The 21,167-nt window shown below is 37.1% G+C and overlaps 1 protein-coding gene across 1 annotated transcript in view; it reads left to right on the forward strand.

Annotated features, from left to right (window-relative positions):
• Positions 1-235: 235 nt before the first annotated feature.
• CNTLN (centlein) overlaps positions 236-21,167 on the forward strand; it is a 181,752-nt gene continuing 160,820 nt past the window's right edge. Inside the window, 3 exon segments of the mRNA XM_072922859.1 lie at positions 236-548; positions 13,930-13,984; positions 17,826-17,914. Of these exon segments, the coding sequence (XP_072778960.1) occupies positions 352-548; positions 13,930-13,984; positions 17,826-17,914 (341 nt within the window). The 5' untranslated portion in view covers positions 236-351.

Genomic DNA, 21,167 nt, shown 5'->3' on the forward strand with positions numbered 1-21,167 from the left:
CCACATGCGAACATCAGGATCTGAAAGAGGAGGGACTCAAGTGCTAGGGCAGGGATCCCCTGGTTTCTGAGGCATTTCGCACCCCCTCGCTCAGTACCCTGGCCGGACAGGGTGCCCTTGGGGCAGGCTCCCCGCGCCGCGGGCACTCCGCGCCAGCTCCGCGGCCCCGCCCGCACGGCGCATGCGCGGCGCCGCGCCTCGGGCGGGCGAATTCAAACGTGCCCCTCGCCCCTTCTCCTCGCCGGGGTAGCGGTACCGCTGTGACGTCATTGCACCGCGTCCTCTTTCTTCCCCGCGGTTTCCGGCGCTCGGCCGCACTCAAAGTTTTCATTTGCGTGGTTCACGGCGCCGATGCTCCCCCGTTTCCCCCAGGCGCGGGCGGGCGGGGGCTGCCTGAGCCCGCTCCCTCCTCTCCCCTCGCCGTCTCCGCAGGAGGAGCGGCGAGACGCTTTCGGCGGTGGCTTCGGGGGGCTCAGAGGCGGCGAGGCAGCGGGTCCGGAGCTGGAGGAAGAGCTGCGGGTCTGGCGGATCAGCCGAGCCGCTGCCAGGTACCTGAGCGCGGGCGGGGCCGGGCGGGCGCGTCCCGCTGGGAGCGCGGGTTCGCGTCCCGCTCCGGCCAGCAGGGAGGAGCAGCAGCGCCTCCAGGAATTAAATCGGGCTCGGGCCCCTGCTCTGCGTGAAGCCACCTGTCCTGACGCTGTTTTGTTCGCCCTTCCAGAAGCCACGGTTCGCTTGAATTGAAATAGTAAAAGTACTGCGGTAGTGCTTTGTGCAGCTTCGGGGGAAAATGATCAGGCAAGGAATTTTTAGGGAATTTTAAGTATTGAAGGAACCTTTGGAGGTAATTTCATCTCTCTCCCAACCTTGCATCAGGATTACATATACCCAAGATGTTTCTGGGAGGGGAGGACTTAGTGAGTATTTATGGGTGTACTTCCCAAAGTTCCTCCTCTGCGTCTTGCCCTGTGGCTTCCCTTCATAGGAAGTTGGTCCTTCATCATTTCTCCAGTTGTCATCGCTGATAGTTAGGTGTACTTACTAAAAAATATAAAACCCATTTGTTATGTGAGGTCTTGTTCTAGAAATCAGTGAAAGTTCTCTGCCACACACATGGATTACACCAAAGGTATATGGCAGAAAGGGAAGTGACACCTTATGTTGCAGGTGCCAAAACAGTATTTTCACGTGGGATGTGGTCTGCTTAAAGCTATGAAGGTCTGGGCTGATGAAGCCATCAGAAGAAAGCATTTACCTGAAAGTTAGTAGATGTTTCCTGCCTCAAGCAGTATTGATACACATGACAATTGGTATTCGATTCCTGTTGTGGGTTAGAATCAAGACTTTGTGAGAAATCATGTTGCATAAGAGATCTGTGGGGAGAATGAGCTGTTTAGTGAAAATCCTGTTTGGAAATGCTGAACAATGCTAAATGTTTAGGGGATATCTTCAATGTCTTGTGACAGATGTTAAGGAAACTCTCTATAAAGATATAGTTTACTATTCCTAGTATGCAGACGTGCACTATCAAGACAAAATTTGGTGGATGCAGAAGGAAGCCCTGTGCTCTGCTTGTTTGCTAGTTGAACATAAATTATGTATTACTAAAACCTTGTAGCATGTAGTATTTTTGAAGAGCATTATATGTAGAAACTTTGAAGAAACAGTACAAGTCTGAATTTCTAATGGCTTTGATAACTTGATGTGTACAAAATGTAGTTAAGCATCTGATTTCCCCTTTAGATTAATTTCAATTACATTTGCATTTGTACTTGTTCCTTGATGAACACATTCCGCAGGTGTTGAAGTCAGCAAACAAAATATTTTGAAATGTATTTATTTTAAGTTTCTTGCCATGATCTTTGTCAGATCACTTATCAGATCAGATGACTTTTGTTGAGGAAAGCAGGCAAAAAATGAACAGGACTCTAGTTACAGTTTTTGAAAACATAGCCTATTCAGTGATCTCTCCAGCTCTAGGTAGAATCCAATTGATACCATCCTTTGAACGAAAGGGGATGCATGTGTTCAGGGTATATTTCAGATTATTAATAAAAAAGAAAGTGAAGCAGCAATCTCTTAAGTGGAGATTCTCTGAAAGTACTGCAGGGTAGACATCTACATGCTTTACTATTTTACTAATCTATCAATACATTTGACAGGTTTAAGCATGCGTATATTACATACAGAAGGGGGAAGCCAGATTTTAATACGTGAAAGAGGTGATGGCCTCATCAATTAGGCAGCTTTTTCACCACAGCATTTCTCTAAGGTGATTAACTTTGTAAAGAAGTTTTGTGAAGATATTCTGAATTTGAATGGGAACTAAAATGGCCTGATTTACTGAATGGACTTCAGTAAAATTCTTCAAGTGGTTTGAAAGTCAACTGATGAAATTATTTGTAGATGGTTAATCCATTTTAAGGTTACATTTGACATGAACCCTTTGTGTAAAGACAAGTAATTTGAAAGCATAAATACATATGGGTAATGTTAATGTTGTGTTTTTCTAGCATCTTTTCAGATGAAATACAAAGTTGCTGACCAGCTAATTTCTTTTGTGTAATTTCATTTCATTTGCTGTGGTTTGCTTAATTTCCTTTAGATCTAAGAACTTCTTCTGTTTCTGTGCTATCTCCTAATATTTGCAGGCCTTATTAATCAGAATTGTGAAACCATTTAGTTTGGAACTGAATTCTTGAGAGCATCTATTGCACCCCACCCAGAAGAGATTGCCTAGGACAGTGCCTAGTTAAGTTTTGCGTATTTCCGTTCTTGGAGACTACAACCCCTCAGGACAGCCTGTGGAAGTATATCACAGTAAAAGTGTTGCAGTTTCAATTAAGATTTTCTTTGTCTTCTGTTGTGTGCTTTTGGTTAGGGTTTTATAGAGTGCCTTAGCAGGCATTTTGGATAGAAAAGTTATGGAAGTGCCTTTATAAAAGATGTTAGTGAGAGCATGTTAACTGTTCATCCAGCAACTGGATAAAGTTGCCCAAGTTATTTTCCTTTTCCTTTTCCTTTTCCTTTTCCTTTTCCTTTTCCTTTTCCTTTTCCTTTTCCTTTTCCTTTTCCTTTTCCTTTTCCTTTTCCTTTTCCTTTTCCTTTTCCTTTTCCTTTTCCTTTTCCTTTTCCTTTTCCTTTTCCTTTTCCTTTTCCTTTTCCTTTTCCTTTTCCTTTTCCTTCACAGGCTCATAAACTGCATTTCCAAAAAAACCTTCCCAGCTGAAATCTAGTTTAATAGTTTAAGGGTGCATCAGAACTAAAGGATTAGTCTTAGGTATTGGTTGAGGTATTAGCCTTTTGGATATTTTTTCCCCAAAGAAAAAAAGCATTTATCAAATTTTTGTGGCTAAAGTTTTAATTGGTTCTAAACTGCACAGTTTTAGCAAACGATGTATGTATCCAAAAGTGACTTAGCATCTGAGTAAATGATGCCATGTTTCTCTTGTACACACCATCTTGGACTTTATATTCACTGTCATATAAACTGCACTTATGAAATTAAATCTTTTTGGGGAAGTGGAGCCTGTTGTAGGGGTCTGCTGGCTCAATATATGGGAGTCTCATCTACTTCTGGATATTGTTTCTTTTCTGTGGCAGAATCCTGGAGAACCTGACTCTTCCAGTTATCCAGGGCGGTGGCCTTTCTGTTCAAAACAAGGTTCTTATTCAAATTTATTCTTTTTTTTTTTTTTTTTTTTTTTTTTTATGGTAACAATTCCCACAAAGTAGAGGTGCCTACAAGAGTCATACTCTTGAATTTAATACTTCTTGCTTTTTTTGTGTTTATGTTCCTTTTTTCATCACTTTCTAAAGCTGAGGTTCTACTACTAAGTCTTGACTTCTGCAGCTAAGGTTGGGCAGTCCTTTAATAGTACCATTTCCTTTAATAGTACTCAAACAATTGTAGGATCGTCGCTAGTAATAAGCAAGATCTTGGGGCCTTAAAAGTACAATTTTCTTGAAGTCACTCTGCAAAAACTGATATGGACGTATAATTCTGTGGTGGAATTTGCAAAAATGAGAAAGCCAAATTAAGAAAATAGTCCTAAACTCCCAGATTGTCTACTGAGAAGCCTTGTATAAAGCTAAGGAGGTATATCTCTATAGTATGCTGTTTTGGGGAAATTATGATTGTGTTTGCAATAAGACATTTTGTAATTATTTTCCATTTCAGTGGCTCTTCTTACTTTATTTGAGAATTACTTGAAAAATAAAGTTCTGGTTCATGAAAACAACTGAACAGAAAATAGAAAATGGTTTTTTTATTTTTAAATTTTTTGTTTTCTTTGGCACTTTTTTACATTTCTGTAATGGGTTCAATGCTATTGGAGGGCAGTGGAAAGACAAAAGTCAAATAGTAAGTCATGTCACATCTTGTCTCTATTACTTCTGTTAACTGCTGCATTCTATTTCAGAGTTTTATGCTACTGCCTACCACCTCAAAATATCAATATCAATATCTTCAATACTTATTATTCTCAGGAGAATGTGTTTTTCCATGGTGCTGAAAAGATCTGGTTTATGTTTTACCTTCATCTTATTTCCTTTGTGGTTGTGTATTTTTGGAGGTGGAACAGAGGGGTATACTGTTTTTGCAAAATGTGATCATTCCTGGATAGGAAATTAGTCTGGTTTGTTTGCTTCTGGTTTTTTCCTTGTGCTTGTTTTGATTTTTATTGGGTTTTTTTTTTTTTGGTAAGGGGGATAATATGTAATATCTCTGGAAGCTGATTCTGTGGGTGGAGTTTCTGAGCCAAAATTACTTTCTTAGCATTATGTGCTTTCTTTTTGCAATACAATACAATACAATACCATACATTGTGTATTTCTTAAAACCACCTGTTTTGTCTACAGAGGTTCATAGCATATTCCTTTCTGTCCTGTAGGTAAGCCTCTTGTGGTGAAAGACAGTTCATTTGGTGCAAAATAATGGGCATTGCTAAATTGATGATTGATGTCCTAGCTCTGAGGCTCTTTCTAGAATAGAGACTTTCATGCCCCTCTATTCTCTAATTGAAAAGATAGGAATAGTTCCTTCAGGTATTCTGATGGGAATACCTGTGATGGGAAACTACATCAAATCCTTGCTTTGAACCGGGCACTGATTCTGGACTGGATTTTTCAGGTTGAATAGAGTACCCTATATTGATGATAATGCAAAAAGTTGGAAGAAGCAACACAACATTATCTTCTGGTTTCACTTATGCTATTGGTGATACTCACATGACAAGTTAGATTTCTTTAGCTTAATTTTATATTTACCATCCTAGGATCATCAAAATTCCTCAGAAATGGTTTCAAATTCAAACAAGTGTCTTAACAATTTACCCATTATTAGTTTCAAAAAAAAACAAGGTATCATCAGTCTTCATTTTATGCATTGCAACTTTTTGATTTCAAAGTAATATGGCATATCTTTCTCCTAAAATGGTGCTGTATTTTCCTTACTGAGGAGTTTCTTTTCTAACTTTATGGTTCTACCAAAACTGAGCTACTCTTCATCTTTTCTTTTTCTTTTCCCTGCATAAAAATACATTTATTATTTTTAGGGAGGTCTTACTAGTGTTATCTTCTGTAGCTCGTATGCCTGTTCTGTCAGTAATAGTTCTAATGCCTAATCTTCTACTGTATTAGGTAAGTACGCCATTGTGTGGTACTCTGCACAGCCCAAAAAATACAGTCAGCCAGCTGGCAGCAGTCTGCAGACCATACTGTTTAGTCAAAGAAACCATACTATGTATGGTTTTAAATTTACAAATGCAGTTTATCCACTAAAAATAGATAGTTCACCATTAGTCAAAAAGTTAGGAACTGATCAGTAATCTCTTAAAGGTTCTGCTGCAACAAATCCACTGGCAGCATTTCAACACTTTTGTCAGAAGGCATTAAATATAAATGAGGAATAAAGAGATCTTCCAATAAGTGCTGCTGCTTTTGCTTCTCTTTTTTACCAGGGTTTGGAAAGAAATCTTGAAGAATGACTGTGTGTATCTCTAGGCATTTTTGGGTAAAAGAGGATTAAGAAAGGTGGCTGCTACTTTGTGGGAAGTGGGGTGGCGGGGATTACTGTTTCTTCTTGCCTTGTTTCATGCTGTTTTCCTGCTTGTTGAGAAAAGCTATGCATAGATCCATTTTGGTCTTCATGTCCTGTTTTATAGTGTGCTTGAAGAAAAATAACAGTTCTTTGTGGGCAGTGGAACTGTCTAGTTTTGATCACTTTCTGTGTCAGAGAGGATTATAAAACATTCTATTTGCCATCATTAGCACTGATAACAGAAAACATTTAATTAGCTCTAAAAATGGGTGCATTTATTCATTAATTCTGGACCAATTTAATATCCAGCACACCCAGTGAAAGTAATGTAGCCATGATACTATTAATTTATGCATAATTTTAACACCCTTCTCCTTTATTTACAAGTAAACATGAAAAAAACATGAACTTACACACCAAGACATTCTGTTGCTTCCTAATACGTGACTAGATACTGCAGATGCCTGCTGATGACACATATTAGAAATGTTTTTAAATCAATATCTGGGAATTAAAAGTAACACTACATTTTAAAACTTCAAAAAACAGAACACTAAAACATAGTTCTTCCATAGTGATGTATTTTTACATTGACTTTGTTCTTGTCCATCCAACTTTGTGACTAAAATTGAAATTTTTGTAAACTACCAGTATGAGGATTGGCTGTGGCAGTATTTTTTCTAGATAAATAGTTGCTATCCATACTGTTGTTTTGAAATGGAGCAAAGTGTTTAGTTCTTCGATTCATTAAATGCTAATTTCTTTTATTAGTGATTAAGTCAAGACCACATATTTATTGGTGCCAAGGGATGCCAGCTGTTTAGTGCTTTGGGTGTTTTTTTTGTTATTTTATACTTTTATATTTTGCCATAAGGAGTGTAAATCACATGAGTCTGATTGGTACAGGTGCTATTAATAAAGGCCTTACTCTTTCTGTATTATGTACAGAAGTAGTGTTGTTGAATACCTAAGTTTACTTTCTTCTACTTTGTTTTACTTCCTGCAAATTTTAGTTAAGTGTAGTGAAATTTTTTCGTATCTGGTGTTCCTTGTGAAAAAGACTGGTTTAGAATACAGAAGTAAAACTTAAAAAAAAAAAAAAAAAGACTTTAAAAGAAAAAAGTATATTTTTGTGCTTCATAAAGTTGTTCCCTATTCATAGTATGTCTGTGTGTGAATATTTCAGATTGGCCCAGCATGTCAATAGGAATTTAAAATTTGCTGTAGAGATTACAGAATTGCTCATCTAGTCCTGCCTCCCTAGGAAAAGGAATCGCCTCCCAGGAATGTCTTTCAGTAGGCCATGTTGCTTAAAACCCTACCTAACATGTCTTAGAACGCTTCATTAATGAGGGACCTGCAATCTTCTTCTGTTGCCACAACACCTTGTTCTCCACTTTCCTTATGTTCAATTGGAATCAATACTTAATCCAAATTTAAATATTTCTGAATTTAAAAGGATACCGTTTAAGATTGTTATACCTTTTCCTTTTACTTGAGACATTGGTAAAGTCTTTCTTACAAGTGCCCTTTTAAGTATTGAAAGGTGGCGATCAGGACTCTTGTATGCATTTTTCAGGCAGCACAAACCCAACTATTTAATCCTTTTTTCACAGGAAAGGTGTTGCATGCCTCTGGTCAGTTTTGTGGCCCTACTATGGACCTGTGCTGATATGGCCATGTCCTTATTGTGCTGAGGTCCACAGAACTGGACACAATACTTCAGGTAGAGTCTCACAGCAGCAGAAGAGAGGGAGAATTGTCTCTTGTGACCTGGGGTGGGCCTAGGGTTGGCTTTCTGGAGTGCAAATGCATGCTGCTGGCTCATGTTCAACATTTTGTCCAGCAGTTCATGCAAGTGCTTTTTCACAGTACTCCTCTCAATCAATTCATCCCACATTCTGTGTTGATGATGGGCTTTGCCTAACATAGGTGCAAGACCTTTCACTTCACCTTGTTTCACCTTTGAGATTTTCAAGCCTGTCGATTCCCTCTGGATGGCATCCCTTCCTACTGGTGTAGAAGCTGCAGTGCTCAGCTTAGTACTGTTTATATAATGAAGATTTAATTAGGAAGATATTAAACTGTACTGGTTTCAGTATAAACCCTGGATGAACGCCACTTACGATTGGTTTCCGTGTGGACACAGAGCTTTTAACTGTAACCCTCTGGACAAGGGACATAAACCTGTACTCATCTAATGGTACATCCACCAAACCCATTTGTTCTTCAAATAAATGGCAAGAATGTTGTAGGGGACTGTTTCAAAGGCTTTATGGAAATGGAGGTAGGTGACGTCCATAGCCCTTCATTTGTTCACTGGTGTAATCACAGGCATGGTTTGCCCTTGGGTGAGGTATGTTGCCTGTATCTAAGTATTGTCTTGTCATCCATGCTTGTCATAGTGTACTGGTTTGAAAGCAAGCCAGTGAGACATTCCAAGTCAGAACTACAGTCTAATAGGAAAATTAAAATACGGGCAATCAAAAGAGTGCCAGAGTCAGGATACAGCCTGTTGTTCAATGTGGTGATAGCAGTACAATTAAATGGTGGTGGTTAAGATGTGGTTCTGTTGAACTGGTGATCCTGTAGAAGGGTCTGGTCCTTCTCTGAAGGTCCAGTGATGGTTAGTAGCTCTTGTCCTCTGGGAATACAGTAGGTAGGGCTGCCCATGGTGTTCCTAACCTCAGATTATATCCAGGTAGGAATGCTTGGTTCATCCCCCTGGGCGGAGCATCTCACAATGGGATGATGTAATTTTATCAGTCATGCAGTGAGGCTTGATGGTGCATTAGCAGGGAAAGCCCCTGGAGGGAGATATCAGGGATGAGTCATGGAGGAGATAAGGAACACTGCCAGACCTGTTTTAAGAGTTTATGAAGGTGATAATAAAATACTTTTGGTTACATCTTACATTGTAAGGTAAGACCCACAGCTTCCAGAAGGACCTGTTTCATTATTTTTCTGTACAATATAATAATGCTTGCAGATTGGTGGTTTCCATGATCTTTTTTACTCTTTTTTAAATTCCCTTTCTTCCAGTCACTGGGAACTTTGTCCGGCTGCCGTCAGATAGACACGAATGCAAAAAATATCTGTTATATGAACAACAAACAACAAACTACTGCTTTTGTCAATAAAGGGAGTTGCATGTGCAGAGGTTTAGGCTCTTGTAATTGTTCCAAATGCAGTAAGGTGGCCTCTAAAACACACTGTGATGTCTGTGTTTACCATGTTGTTACAGATTCAGCATGGAGGAGAATGACTGGATTTTTCTGTTTTTCCCATGTAACTATTTTGGTTTGGGAAGGAGGTATGCTGTTCTTGAAGAATGACTTCAGATAGTGTTCTTGTTCTTTGCTGTTACGGAGAGTGTGCTGTTTCAACTATATGAAGTTTAGCTCACAGCTTAAAAGGTATGCAAGTATTCTCGTATTTGTCCACAAAATTTGGAAAATACAACAATGCCATTTCAGGCATAGTTGAAATAATGGACCCAAATTGCACTTGGTTACTCATGGTAATACAGAGGGAATATACCCAAATGCATGTATATGGTTATATTGTCTGTGAAATAAAATTATTTATGCATTCCTGTATTCTTGAATGGATTAAAAATCACAAGTGCATTATGATTATATTGATCCAGAGCATTATATTTACACAAAACTAACTCTTAAGAGCTGTGCTGAAGCTTTTAAATGATCCTGTACTCTTAAGTAAGTGATAGAATTGTTACAATAACTCTGAGTTGTAGTGCTTACAGAAGGCAATTATGTGACTTGGAAAATTCATGTCCCACCCAGGTCTGTGCATCTTCTGTGTAAATTACTTCTATGGCTGCAGTTAGTTTTAATTGAATTAGTTTTAAAAGTTATAGCTTGAAATGAAAGCTGGCATCTCACTTATCCTATCCTTAATGTAGAAGGGGTTTAAAAGAAAGCTTTTGATTTCTCATGTTTTCGCCTTTTTGAAAATATTTCCTACATTCATCAAGTACTTCCAGTATTGAGTACTCAGAAAAAAGCAACTGCCAGTAGAAGGCTGTTCTAGTAAATGAAGGGAAACAGTGCTTCATGTGCTCCCTGAAGAAGAAATTTCCATTTTGCTATTCAGTGAGGGTGGCATTGTGTGTGATAGGTCCATGTCTATCTAGTAAATTCTGTCTATGAGTGATTTGATGTTTGTTTTTGTTCCTACCTCTTATGATGGTACTGATCTGCCTTCAGTGATGTTAATTTTTTACTATGCCATGACCAAGAAGTAGCTTGTATTTCTTGCCAGTTGATGCCACAGTTAAGTGCATTGCTGTCTTTTTGTTATGTTGATGAACTAATCTGAGAGTATGCTGATTAAATCACACGTAAGGACAGCATCTTTAGTGTAAGTTGGGTGGTACTTTTGCTTAGAGCACTATTAGGGCATCAACATTGTAACAGCGACACTACATTATTTTTATTGTGCCTGTTTGCATTCAGTAGAGTAATGAGTAAGGATTCAGTTTCTAAGGGAGTGTGTGTTTGAGGGTGTGTGTGGATGTAAATTTACCCACAAGTGTTAAGTAAAGCAGTATACTACATTGTCCTGTTTGAATCAAACATATGTTCGTTGTGAGAACTACCAATATAACAGTATATATAACAGAGAGACAATATAACAGTAATTTCTTTGAACAGAAAGTATGCGTGAAATATACATGAAACTTTTTTTTACTATAATCTATTTACATGTTGCTTGTGTCTTGCTTATACTGCAGCATTAAGGAATTGAGGGGACAGGTGAAAATGCTCTTGTTTGTTGATGATGTCTGTTAAAAAAAAACAGTCAGTCTGGTCAAGTCACCTACAGCCCTCTTACAAATTTCTACCTGACAATTAGATGTTAACAGTGTATACTGTCTGTGAGTGACTTCTGTGAAATTGAAAATAACACAGTATTATTTTAAGAGCCTGGTATGTCTAAGGTTCTAAGTCTTCTTGTGAGTTACTGATCAGTCTTCTGGTGACTTTTTAGGTTGTTGAAAAGCACAGCACCTCACAGATAGATTTTCTAAAGAATAAGAGTATTTTTGTTGTGACTACTCAGCAGGACATGGTTGTAAAGAGAATACCTCTTATTCAGGAATGTAATATTTGACTGGAAAACATAAAGAAGCCACTGGCACAGTGGGTCAAGAGAGTCTGAACTGACAGTATGTAGCAGTGTAAGTTTAAAAATCTTGCGAGACTTCAAGAAAGAAACAAGTCTTGTCATTTGCATGTGAAGTGTATATGTCAGCTTGATAAAAGATTTCAGTTGTTTAGTTGGAAGTGTACTAATCTATCCTAGATGTTTGGGGAGCCCAGAACAATCCATAGACAAAATTTTCTTGCAGGTTTTTCAGTGCTTATACCAGCCAGCCAGGTTATTTTGTGCATTCCCCCTCATGCCTCATGTCATGTAGTGTTTTGATTTCCATACAAATTTTTCCAGCCTGACAATCATGTGTTTTGAAATAATCAATTCATAATACAGAAAATTATTGGTATGTAATTATTACAGAGTTCTAATTAAAAATTAACAGTAAACCAATAGCTCTTTCTGTCCTCCCAGCTGCTTTACTTTCCCACTTGGGGATATGGACTGATTAAAGAACTAAAATGAGAGTTTGTGTCCTGTATTTTCATAGTGATGATTGGAGAGGCGGGGGTGCGGAAGAGGCTGTTTGGATTGAGTGTGAAGAGGTTGGGGCTTATGTTTTCTTTTTCTGCTCTGAGAGTATTGTCTTTTAGATTTGAGAAGATGAATAATAATTAGTGAATAATATTTTGTAATGCTGTAAAGATTTAAGGTATGATAGGAACACTTAATAGTAATTAACATGCTTAGAAATAAATACAGTGAAACATCAAAAAAGAGTACTGATTTAAAATTGGAGGTAACAAGGATGCTTGATGTATGAATTTATGTTAAAGGGGGAAGTTTTTCAGTTTATTCTTGTTTTCAACAGAGTGCACGATATACATCTATACAAAAAACTAAACTTACTTGTAAATTTAAAACCCAAACTGTTATAAGTGTATAGTTTCTGTGACATTAAAAAAAAAAAAAGATAGTGCTTATGCTTTTGATACTTGTTTCACTACTAATTTAAAAGTTTTGCTTTAGTAAATTCAGTGTAATTACTTCAGAAAAAAGATGTCAGCTAATTCTTCTTGATAAAACTGTATAAAAATACTCAAAAGATTCAATGGTTCTATGTTTCCATTAAAGAAATAACTGCAATATTATACAGTTTTAGGTATTTCTGATATCAAATAGCCAGTGAAATAGTGATGCTTGGAATTCCCTTCCAAAAGGAAGATAAAATGATTTGAATAAGGATATTTTTCTTTCCCTGCTTGTAAGTCAGAGGCAGTCTTAGTTTTTTGATTTCTGCTCATGTTTTATAAATTCACAGCTTCACTTGGAAAGCAAATACTTGTGTTGTAGCTAGTTATGCCTTATAATGTTTGTTAGTGGCTTATCTTTTGTCAGTGTTTCTGAGCTTGCTCCTGTTAAAAATCAGTAAGAAAACATCCAGTTTATTTTGCAAAGTAAACCGTAAAGCATAGGGTAGTCTGCATTTCTTTTTGTCTTTCAGTATGATGAACTACAATCCCTTTCACTGTACGCAGAGGGGGAAAATGTCACTTTTCAAGGAATACACAATGTGCTCTTTTCTTTTTTCAGAGTATTTTTGTTCTTGCATGCAAACTTGATTGTGGGGTGAGCCTCTTTATCTGACATTAGATACGTTCTAAGTAATGAGTAATTTTTGCCAGCTTTCAAATGACATCTGTATTCTACCTTTATATAAGATCTCAGCTGTTCAAGGTACACTCCTGCTGACCTCTTGAGCTGTTAACTTGCACTTGAGTAGGCTGAATGTTCTTTGGGTAAATGTAGCCTTGGCAGCTAAATTTTTTTTCTGTGCCAGCCTTAGATAGTGTAAGCAAGCAGTCTTTTTTCCATGGAAAATGTTTGGCTCCCAGGGTCATGCAGGGAAAAGCTTTACCAAGTCCATGAATTCTGCCAAGAGCTTAAAAAGGCTGTTTAAACTTCTTTTCATCTTAAACCTTAATAATTTCTAACTCTTACTCATTCCATTATACAAAATGCTTAATTAATCATATTACTTAGATTTAAATAAAATAGCCATTAAAATGTTCAGCATATTAAAGAGAAGAAATGCACATATGGTAACTCAACATTCTTTTACTAATTTCTTTGTAATACTTTTTTATCCTAATTAAAAATTTTATACATTTCTGTGTAAACTTTCCTTTTGTGAAATAAAGTTCTCATATTTTTAACTTTGGATGAAATTGTGGTTTTTTATTTGTTTAATTGGGTTTTTTCTTTACTAGTAACATTACTTGAAGATGCATTTGCATCCTTATTCTTTTGGGCAGGACATTGCTTAGTTTTGTGTGCATTCAGAGAAGTTAAAGTACATATTGGGTGCATAGTGAAAGGCATATATGGTTTAATTTAGCATATCTGTTGTTAGAATTGCAGCATTTCTTTATAGTTCTGTGTGTGGTCATTCATAATTTGCAGTAGTAACTTTAAATATCAGTTTATCTTCATCAGAAATAAACAGCATGTACTGAAATATTATTGTTTCACAGTTTTGGAAATTCCAGTAACTTTTCACTTACTTCCATAGGATTAGTGAAGGCTTTGGTTTGTATTTTGTGGTTGTAGTTGTTATTTGTTTATCATTTAATGGACACCTTTTAGCCTGTTCTGAGTAGCTGTTTCTTTGAAATTTGTTTAGTGGTCATTCAATATTCCTTATTGCAAAGAAGTTTTTTTATTTTACAGTAAGGATGTATTTTTTAATATTGTTTCATCTATTGTTCTTTTAGCACAGATGGAAGAGTTGCAGAACTTAGTTATGTAAGGAGTGGCAATTTTGCTGATGTGAGTACAAATTTGTGGCTGATTTTACTCTTCTTTGGACAACTTAAAATAGCCTGTTTGTGGAATAGTTACAGGTTAAATTGAACTCCTTGTTTAGTTAAAAGTGATTGTTTGTACCTGAGTGTTTGTGTTCTCATTAAGAATGTTTGTTGGAACTTCATATTTTGTATTTATATTACCAAAGGGGGATTTTGCGAAGTTTAGGTAGAAATTCAGTTGTCAGAGGCTCAGTACATGCTATATACTGAGCAAAAACTATGGGAGGGATGTGAAGACTTCCCTCTTATTGTACATATATAGATGACATATTTGTTCATTAGGAACAATTCAATACCTGTTGCTGTGGTTTTCAATTTTTTTGGCTTTTATTTTGTAATGGATGAAAGCTGTGCTCAGAAGTATTAGTCTGAAAGTTGTGTGCTATTCCATGTTCTTGGGATGCCTCAAACTGTTTCCCAGCTGGGACTTGAAATGTATATGAATCTTCATGGTAGGACAAAAAGCAGATACCCCTGCTTGTAGGGAGTCTTATTGTTTGATAGTGCTTCTTAGATTCATATGGAAGCCCAAGGGTCTCAGTTCCTCTAATATATTAAAAAATAAGCAGAAAACCCAATTACAAAACCCTCTGTGGTTTTGTATTCAGGACAGCAAAGGGGAAAGTTAAGGAAGCATGCTCATAAGCGAACCCAAGACTTTAAGTAGGCAAGCAAAATTAACTAAACATAACTCATGAAGTCCTCAATTAGCATAAGAAACTTTTGACTGTTTGCTTGACTCAAGATTTCTGAGTGTTTTCAGGTAGAATACTATGAGCACTTTGTCCTCGTAGGTCTTCTCTCTGTTGTAATGATTCTGTGGCCTTTAGACTAATTTCTTAGTAATTTATGATAATTAGTAGAAAATAGACAGTGAATTCTGTATTAAATATATAAAAATGCACAAATACTGTTATCATGTCATTTCTGCTCTCCATATTTCTGATCAGCTGATCAATTTGAATTAAAATGATTCTAAAATCGGATACAGTGGTTAATTCCTGTTGTTATGATTCAAAGATTTCCTTATACTGAAAGAGGGAGCAAGGCTGGTGAAGGGTCTAGAATGCAAGTCCTATGGGTAATGGCTGAAGGAGCTGGGCTTGTTTAGCCTGCAGGAAAGGAGACTGAGGGCTGACCTTGTCACTGTCTATGCCTGAAAGGAGGCTGTAGCCAGGTGGGGATCAGTCTCTTCTCACAGGCAGCGAGTGACAGGACAAGATGACACAGGCTTAAGTTGTGCCAGGAGAGGTGTAGGTTGGACATTAGGAAGAAATTCTTCACAGAAAGAGTGATTGGGCAGTGGAATGTGCTGCCTAAGGAGGTGGTGGAGTCACTGTCCCTGAAGGTGTTAAAGGAAAGACTGGGTGTGACATTTAGTGCCATGGACCAGCTGATGTGGTGTTTGGTCATAGGTTGGACTTGATCTCAGAGGTTGTTTCCAGCCTAATTGATTCTGTGAAAGTAGTGTCATTTAGGCTGGAAAGACTACTGATTTAATGTCTTTTGAAACAATTAAAACCAAATCACATTTTGTTTAGAGATGTTTAGTCTGGCTTTATGGCTTATTTTTTATGTGTTTGTTTTGTTTGTTTGTTTGCTTCCCCCCCCCCGCCCCCCCAATTTAACAACATAAGCACAAGATTTGAAGATGCAGTGGGTCATGCCTGGTTCACAGTCTACACACATTGTAACTCTTCAGGTGGCCTGGCAAGGCATTTTTGGGAGATGGTGTCTTTTGTTCTGAGGACATGAAACAAGTGCACTCTTTTTAATAGTCTTTCCCACTGATACATAGAAGTTCAGTATGCTAAATATGTAAGGTGATAGCATGAATTTTTTTTTTTTTACTTAGTAACCCAATTAATGTGGTGCTTAGTGTTTATATTTTAGCCTTATTCTGATCTGAAAGTTAACATATTTTTAGCACTTGTACTGAGCAAAGATTTGGATACTTGTGCAAAGTCATTTGAGTTACTAATTATCTGGTGTGCAGTTCAGGTTTTGTGTTACCTTTCTTTAAAAATGAATGTGGTGAACCATAATCCAGTTAGTTACTGTTTGCATGTACACTAGTAACCTAATTTGATTAGAGGAGGACTGTGGATTTTTCAAGTGTTTTAGTAACATCTTGTTCCTCTTTTTGCACAAAGTTTTTTGGTAATTGTTTGTTTGGAAATTTGAGAAACACAGTCAGCATTTTAAAAGCTGTGCACAACCCATGAAAGACTGTTGAAATTTTTCTGCTTTTAAGAAATATGAATTCTTTATGGTATAGTGCATTTTTCGCAAGCTGATGATGGTCGTTAATTACAAGATCCTTTTGGCAATTTGGTTTTTAACATTTAAATTTGACATTAGAAAGAATTTCTCGTCAGGCACTGGAATAGGCTACTTAGAGAAGTGGGGGTGTTTAATCCCTGGCAGTATTTAAAAGCCATGTATATGTGGCATGTACGGATTAGTGGTGGATGTAGCAATGTTAAGTTACTGGTTGGATGCCTTGATCATAAATGTCTTTTCCAGTCTAAATGATTCTCAATTTCCAAAACACTAGTAGTCATAGCTGCACTCTAATTATTTTTGCCTGTTGAATAGGCCTAGCTGCCCATATACTATGGATTTAGCTTATTAGTTCCTAATTTTATGTTAGATTGTTTCAGTAGGTCTCATCCTAGTCTGGACTATGGTTTATGTACACATATTGTCTTACCAGTCTTCATCTTTAGCTGGATTTTATTTTTCTCCCCTAACATTTTTTTATATAATCAACACATGGGTTTAGATTGTAAAATAACTAATATTGGTTCTTCCAGTAATAAAATCTTGTTGAAATAAGACGACACCAGCGAAAAATAACAATGAATGTGTAGTCGAAAATACAAATGTGGGAAAGCTTTTACCTGACATCTAGTTTTCACGAACTTTATTTGTAAAGAACATTGTTTTCTTGCTCACTTGAGTTTTCTTTCAGAAACTTCTGTATAGTGCAGGTTAGAAGCCTGAGTGTGTGGTAGATAGGGACAGGCGAACGGAAGATCTCGGGATGTGACGGAAAGAGAGACCCTTCCCCCTTCTCCCTGCTTCACGTTATCTATTAACCCCAGAACATGTAACCACACCTAACCCAGGAGTTTTCCACTCCCGACTAACCCTTGAGACCCTACCAACCCCCCCTGACGTAGCAAAGTCCCCCAAGACTATTTAAACCCATGAGATAAGATAATAAAGGCTTTCGACCGTCCACCACATTGGTGTCTGCGTCTTTGTCGTTAGCCCGAGTGGCCCGGACAGGCCGGGCTGCCGTGCTGCCTCTTAGAACCAGGTCGCTGTTGTCTTTTATAAAGGCAACAGAGTGTTAGAAGATTGTTTTACTTTATATTTTGAAATAAAGAGCTGCATGTGGTAAAACTTAATGTTGAAGCAGGTATTCTAGGCTTAGTATTCTAATAGAAATTGTGTCAGTAACAGAAATAGATATAGCAAAAGGCAGCCTTGTTAGAATAATGTAATTTCTGCTGCCATACATTACTTTGCATATTATTTTAATGTTGACTCTAGGTGTTTATTTTACTTCAGTATTTTGTAATGTTAAAACTTTGTTTATTCAAGAGAACCATTGGCTGTATTTTCATGGAACAGTGAATAACTTGCAGGGAACTCTCACTAGATTAGGGCTTTCTTGGTAATTGTGTTTTGAATGTGCTCAGTATAACTTTACTCTTTTTTTGCCTGTAAAAGGCATTATACATGTAATGTATTTTTTCTTCTTCTTTTTTTTTTTTTTTCCTCCTATTTCTAAGGCTGATAAAGAATTTGTGTGGTCTCTTTGGAAAAATCTCCAGGTGTCAAAATCAGATCTTACTCAAACTGTCAGCTTGGTTGTGGAAAGGTGAGTTTGAAGATTTAACATGCCACTAAAACCAAAAAGCAACCAAACTGCCCTGCTGATACCATATTCTTTATCTTTCTAATTGAAAACTATGTAGAGTTCGAAAAATGTATTGAAAAAATGTAACTGTTAAATTTTGTCAAGAATGCCCAGAATACATTGCAAATTTTCTCTTTTTGTAGTGCAAGTTGAAGCATACTTTAAAATGTGTTCTCACTGAAATTGCTGTCCTGCAGTTGAATACCATTTTGAAATTATAAATGTCTTGCCATATTTTGCTTTCCTTTTGAAGGAGCAGGAGGAGGAAAATGACTGGTATTTTTCCAGTGTCATAAGCTGTTAGGTAACAGTTATATATAAGTTATGTTTATCTGAATTTTTGAGGAAGTGAAAACCTAAGACTTGATAATAGAAGATGTAACTATTATAGGATTATAGAACATGCTGCTTTGGAAAAGGTTGGAATCACTGAGTCCTACTCCTTGCTCTGCACAGGACACACCAAGAATCACACCATGTGCCTGAGAGCATTGTCAAATACTTCTTGGACTCTCTTAGGCTGGTGCTGTGACCACTTGCCTGGGAAACCTGTTCCAGTGCCCAACTACGCTCTGCGGGAAGAAGTTGTCTCTGACTGTAAGAGCTTCTATCTCCATTAACCCAGGCAAGTGGGATCTTACTTCTGCAGTTTATTCTTCTGAGGATAGTAATGGTGATGATTTCTTCATGGTACTTACTATTATCTGATTCCTATAAGTATTAGTTGATTATCGCAGGATGCAGTTGATTGTTTTGGAATGCTAATATTTATGAATTCAGATATTTTTGTAGGTGAAAGATAAGGAGAATGTGATGAGTTGGCTGTCAGAATTGAAACAATTATCTTAAAGTATCATGAGTTCCTTAAAATAAAAAAGGGGATTTTTTAAAAAAGAGAAAAAGAATGGATTTAAACTTTTTTAAATGGCTTGCCAATTTTACTTGGGAATCTTGTTACAGATTCATAAGAGGTCCTGTCTCCTTTGGGTTTCCATTGGGTGCTTTGATCTTAGAAGGCATGTTTTGTTGTTCACCTCTTTCCTTCCTGGAGTTCTTCTGTACACGTTCTTTTCATTTGTGAAAATACAGTGTTAACTTCTTTAGCTGGGAGCGCATTTCACAGAATCATGATATTGTTAGGGTTAGGAGGGACCTTGGGAGATCATCTAGTGCAGCCTCTCTGCCAAGGCAGAGTCACCTAGAGCAGGTTATACAGGTATGTGTCCAGGTGGCTTTTGAGTGTCTCCAGAGAGGGAGACCTTACAAACTGCCTAGGCAATCTGTTCCAGTGCCCTGCCACCCTCAGCGTAAAAAAGTTCTGCCTGATGTTGAGGCACCCTCCTGACACCCACGTTTGAGATATTTATATGTATTGATGAGATCCCCTCTCTCTCACCATTTTTATAATGTTGTCCTCTGTTCTACCTTGCATAAAGCAATGAAGATTTTTGTCCAAAAAATACAGTGTGATCATGAAACTAGAGGTAATACTCTAAACAATTCATATGCAGAGGAAGACAGTGATGTAGTCCAGTTAATGAGTAAGATGCTGTAAGGACATGCAGCTTATTTTAAAGACAGCTGTTTTTGGGGGCTCATATGTGGTCGCCAGTGATGATATCAAGTAACTGCTGGTTTTGTACTGGGACACTTAATTGCACAGAGTAATAGCTTGGCTGTTTAGACAGTATACTGTTCTTACTGTTATTTTCAAGTTTGATTTTAGAAATAATTCTAATATATGATGAAGACTGATAAACAAATTCATAGTATCCTTCATTTATGTTGAAATGCAAAATCATAATGATTTGTTTCCTAATAAAATCTGATCATTTTTTCATGTGAACATTGGTAGTAGAATTCATCTTCCTTCATAAAACATAAAAAAAAGAGAGAACTGCTTAAAACATATAGATACAGTAATTAATATATATAAACATATATTACGTATATATAAGTGCAATTATATTGAAAAATTTAAATTTTTTTTTGTCCTAACCACATTTTATAGATAGCTGAACAATATGGAAAATTATAGTTCTTCTATCTGAAGCTTACGAAGGCAGAAGCAGGTGTTCAGGCTTATTAACATTTTTTATTTATGTTGCATATAAAAATAATCAGGATGTTAGGATGAATTCAAGCAGAGAGATGTTAGAAAGCTTACATTTAAATAATGGTCAACAAATGAATTATTTTATGCTTTATTTAGAACAGAAATTGGTAATTTTATTTATTATCCTTATTGATACTACGAATATGGCACTATACCACCTTGATGCACAAAAGCAGAATAATAAGCTGAAAGTTTTTGTATGTGTTTTGCACTGTACAGATGCTGGTGATTGCTATGTGAAACCCTGCCAACATACTTCTTTTAATGTGCTTGTCTAATTTTTTTAGGTTTTCTACTCTTTAGAGTTACATTAATGCTATAGAACCTTTTTGAACTCAAAGCTATACATGTATATCACAGCTTTTCCATGCTTCTCTGAATTATGGAATTAAGAAAGAAGAAATTGCTTCAACAGCATCTTTTTAGGTGTTATCATTACTCCTGAGAATCCTGGAATACGTGTGGACCCATTCAGTATATAGGAATTTATTAATCACAACTTTGAACTTTGGGGTTGCTTTGATTTGACAGATGGAGCAATAGTGTGTATTTTTCTCTTTAGTTGATGTAGCTTCATCTCTTTTGCCTGAGAATGGTCTTATTGCCACTTTGGAAATAGTTTCTAGCCCAGCTTTACCCGTGAACCTTCTGCACAACCAAATTACAGCCCCATAAATTCTATCCTAACTTTTCCTGTTACTACTCTCCATAATGATTTCCTCAGTAGCTTCAGTTTCATGACTGTACCTGTTCCAACTCTCACCCTTTCAGAAAAGTTTTTGTCTTATTCCCTACCTTAAAGGAGTAGATAGTATGTCCCTACCTTAAAGGAGTAGATAATATGTCCCTACCTTAAAGGAGTAGATATGTTTTTTTTTAATGCTAACGTCAGTTTATCTTAGTTCCAATGCATTGATTGCCTTTAAAGGAAATGTGCTATCTACCACCGCTGTTGTCCAGAAAATTACAGGACAATAGATTTTCTGACTTCGTTAATCTGAGAAAAATACATGGGTTTAAAGAGTATAAAAAATGGGACGATCAAATAACTGTTATAAGCAAGATGGTTTGTGTCACTTGGGAGGATCTGTGCTGCTT

The sequence above is a fragment of the Taeniopygia guttata genome, chromosome Z (assembly GCF_048771995.1).
Source record: "Taeniopygia guttata chromosome Z, bTaeGut7.mat, whole genome shotgun sequence".
Lineage (NCBI taxonomy): Eukaryota > Metazoa > Chordata > Aves > Passeriformes > Estrildidae > Taeniopygia > Taeniopygia guttata.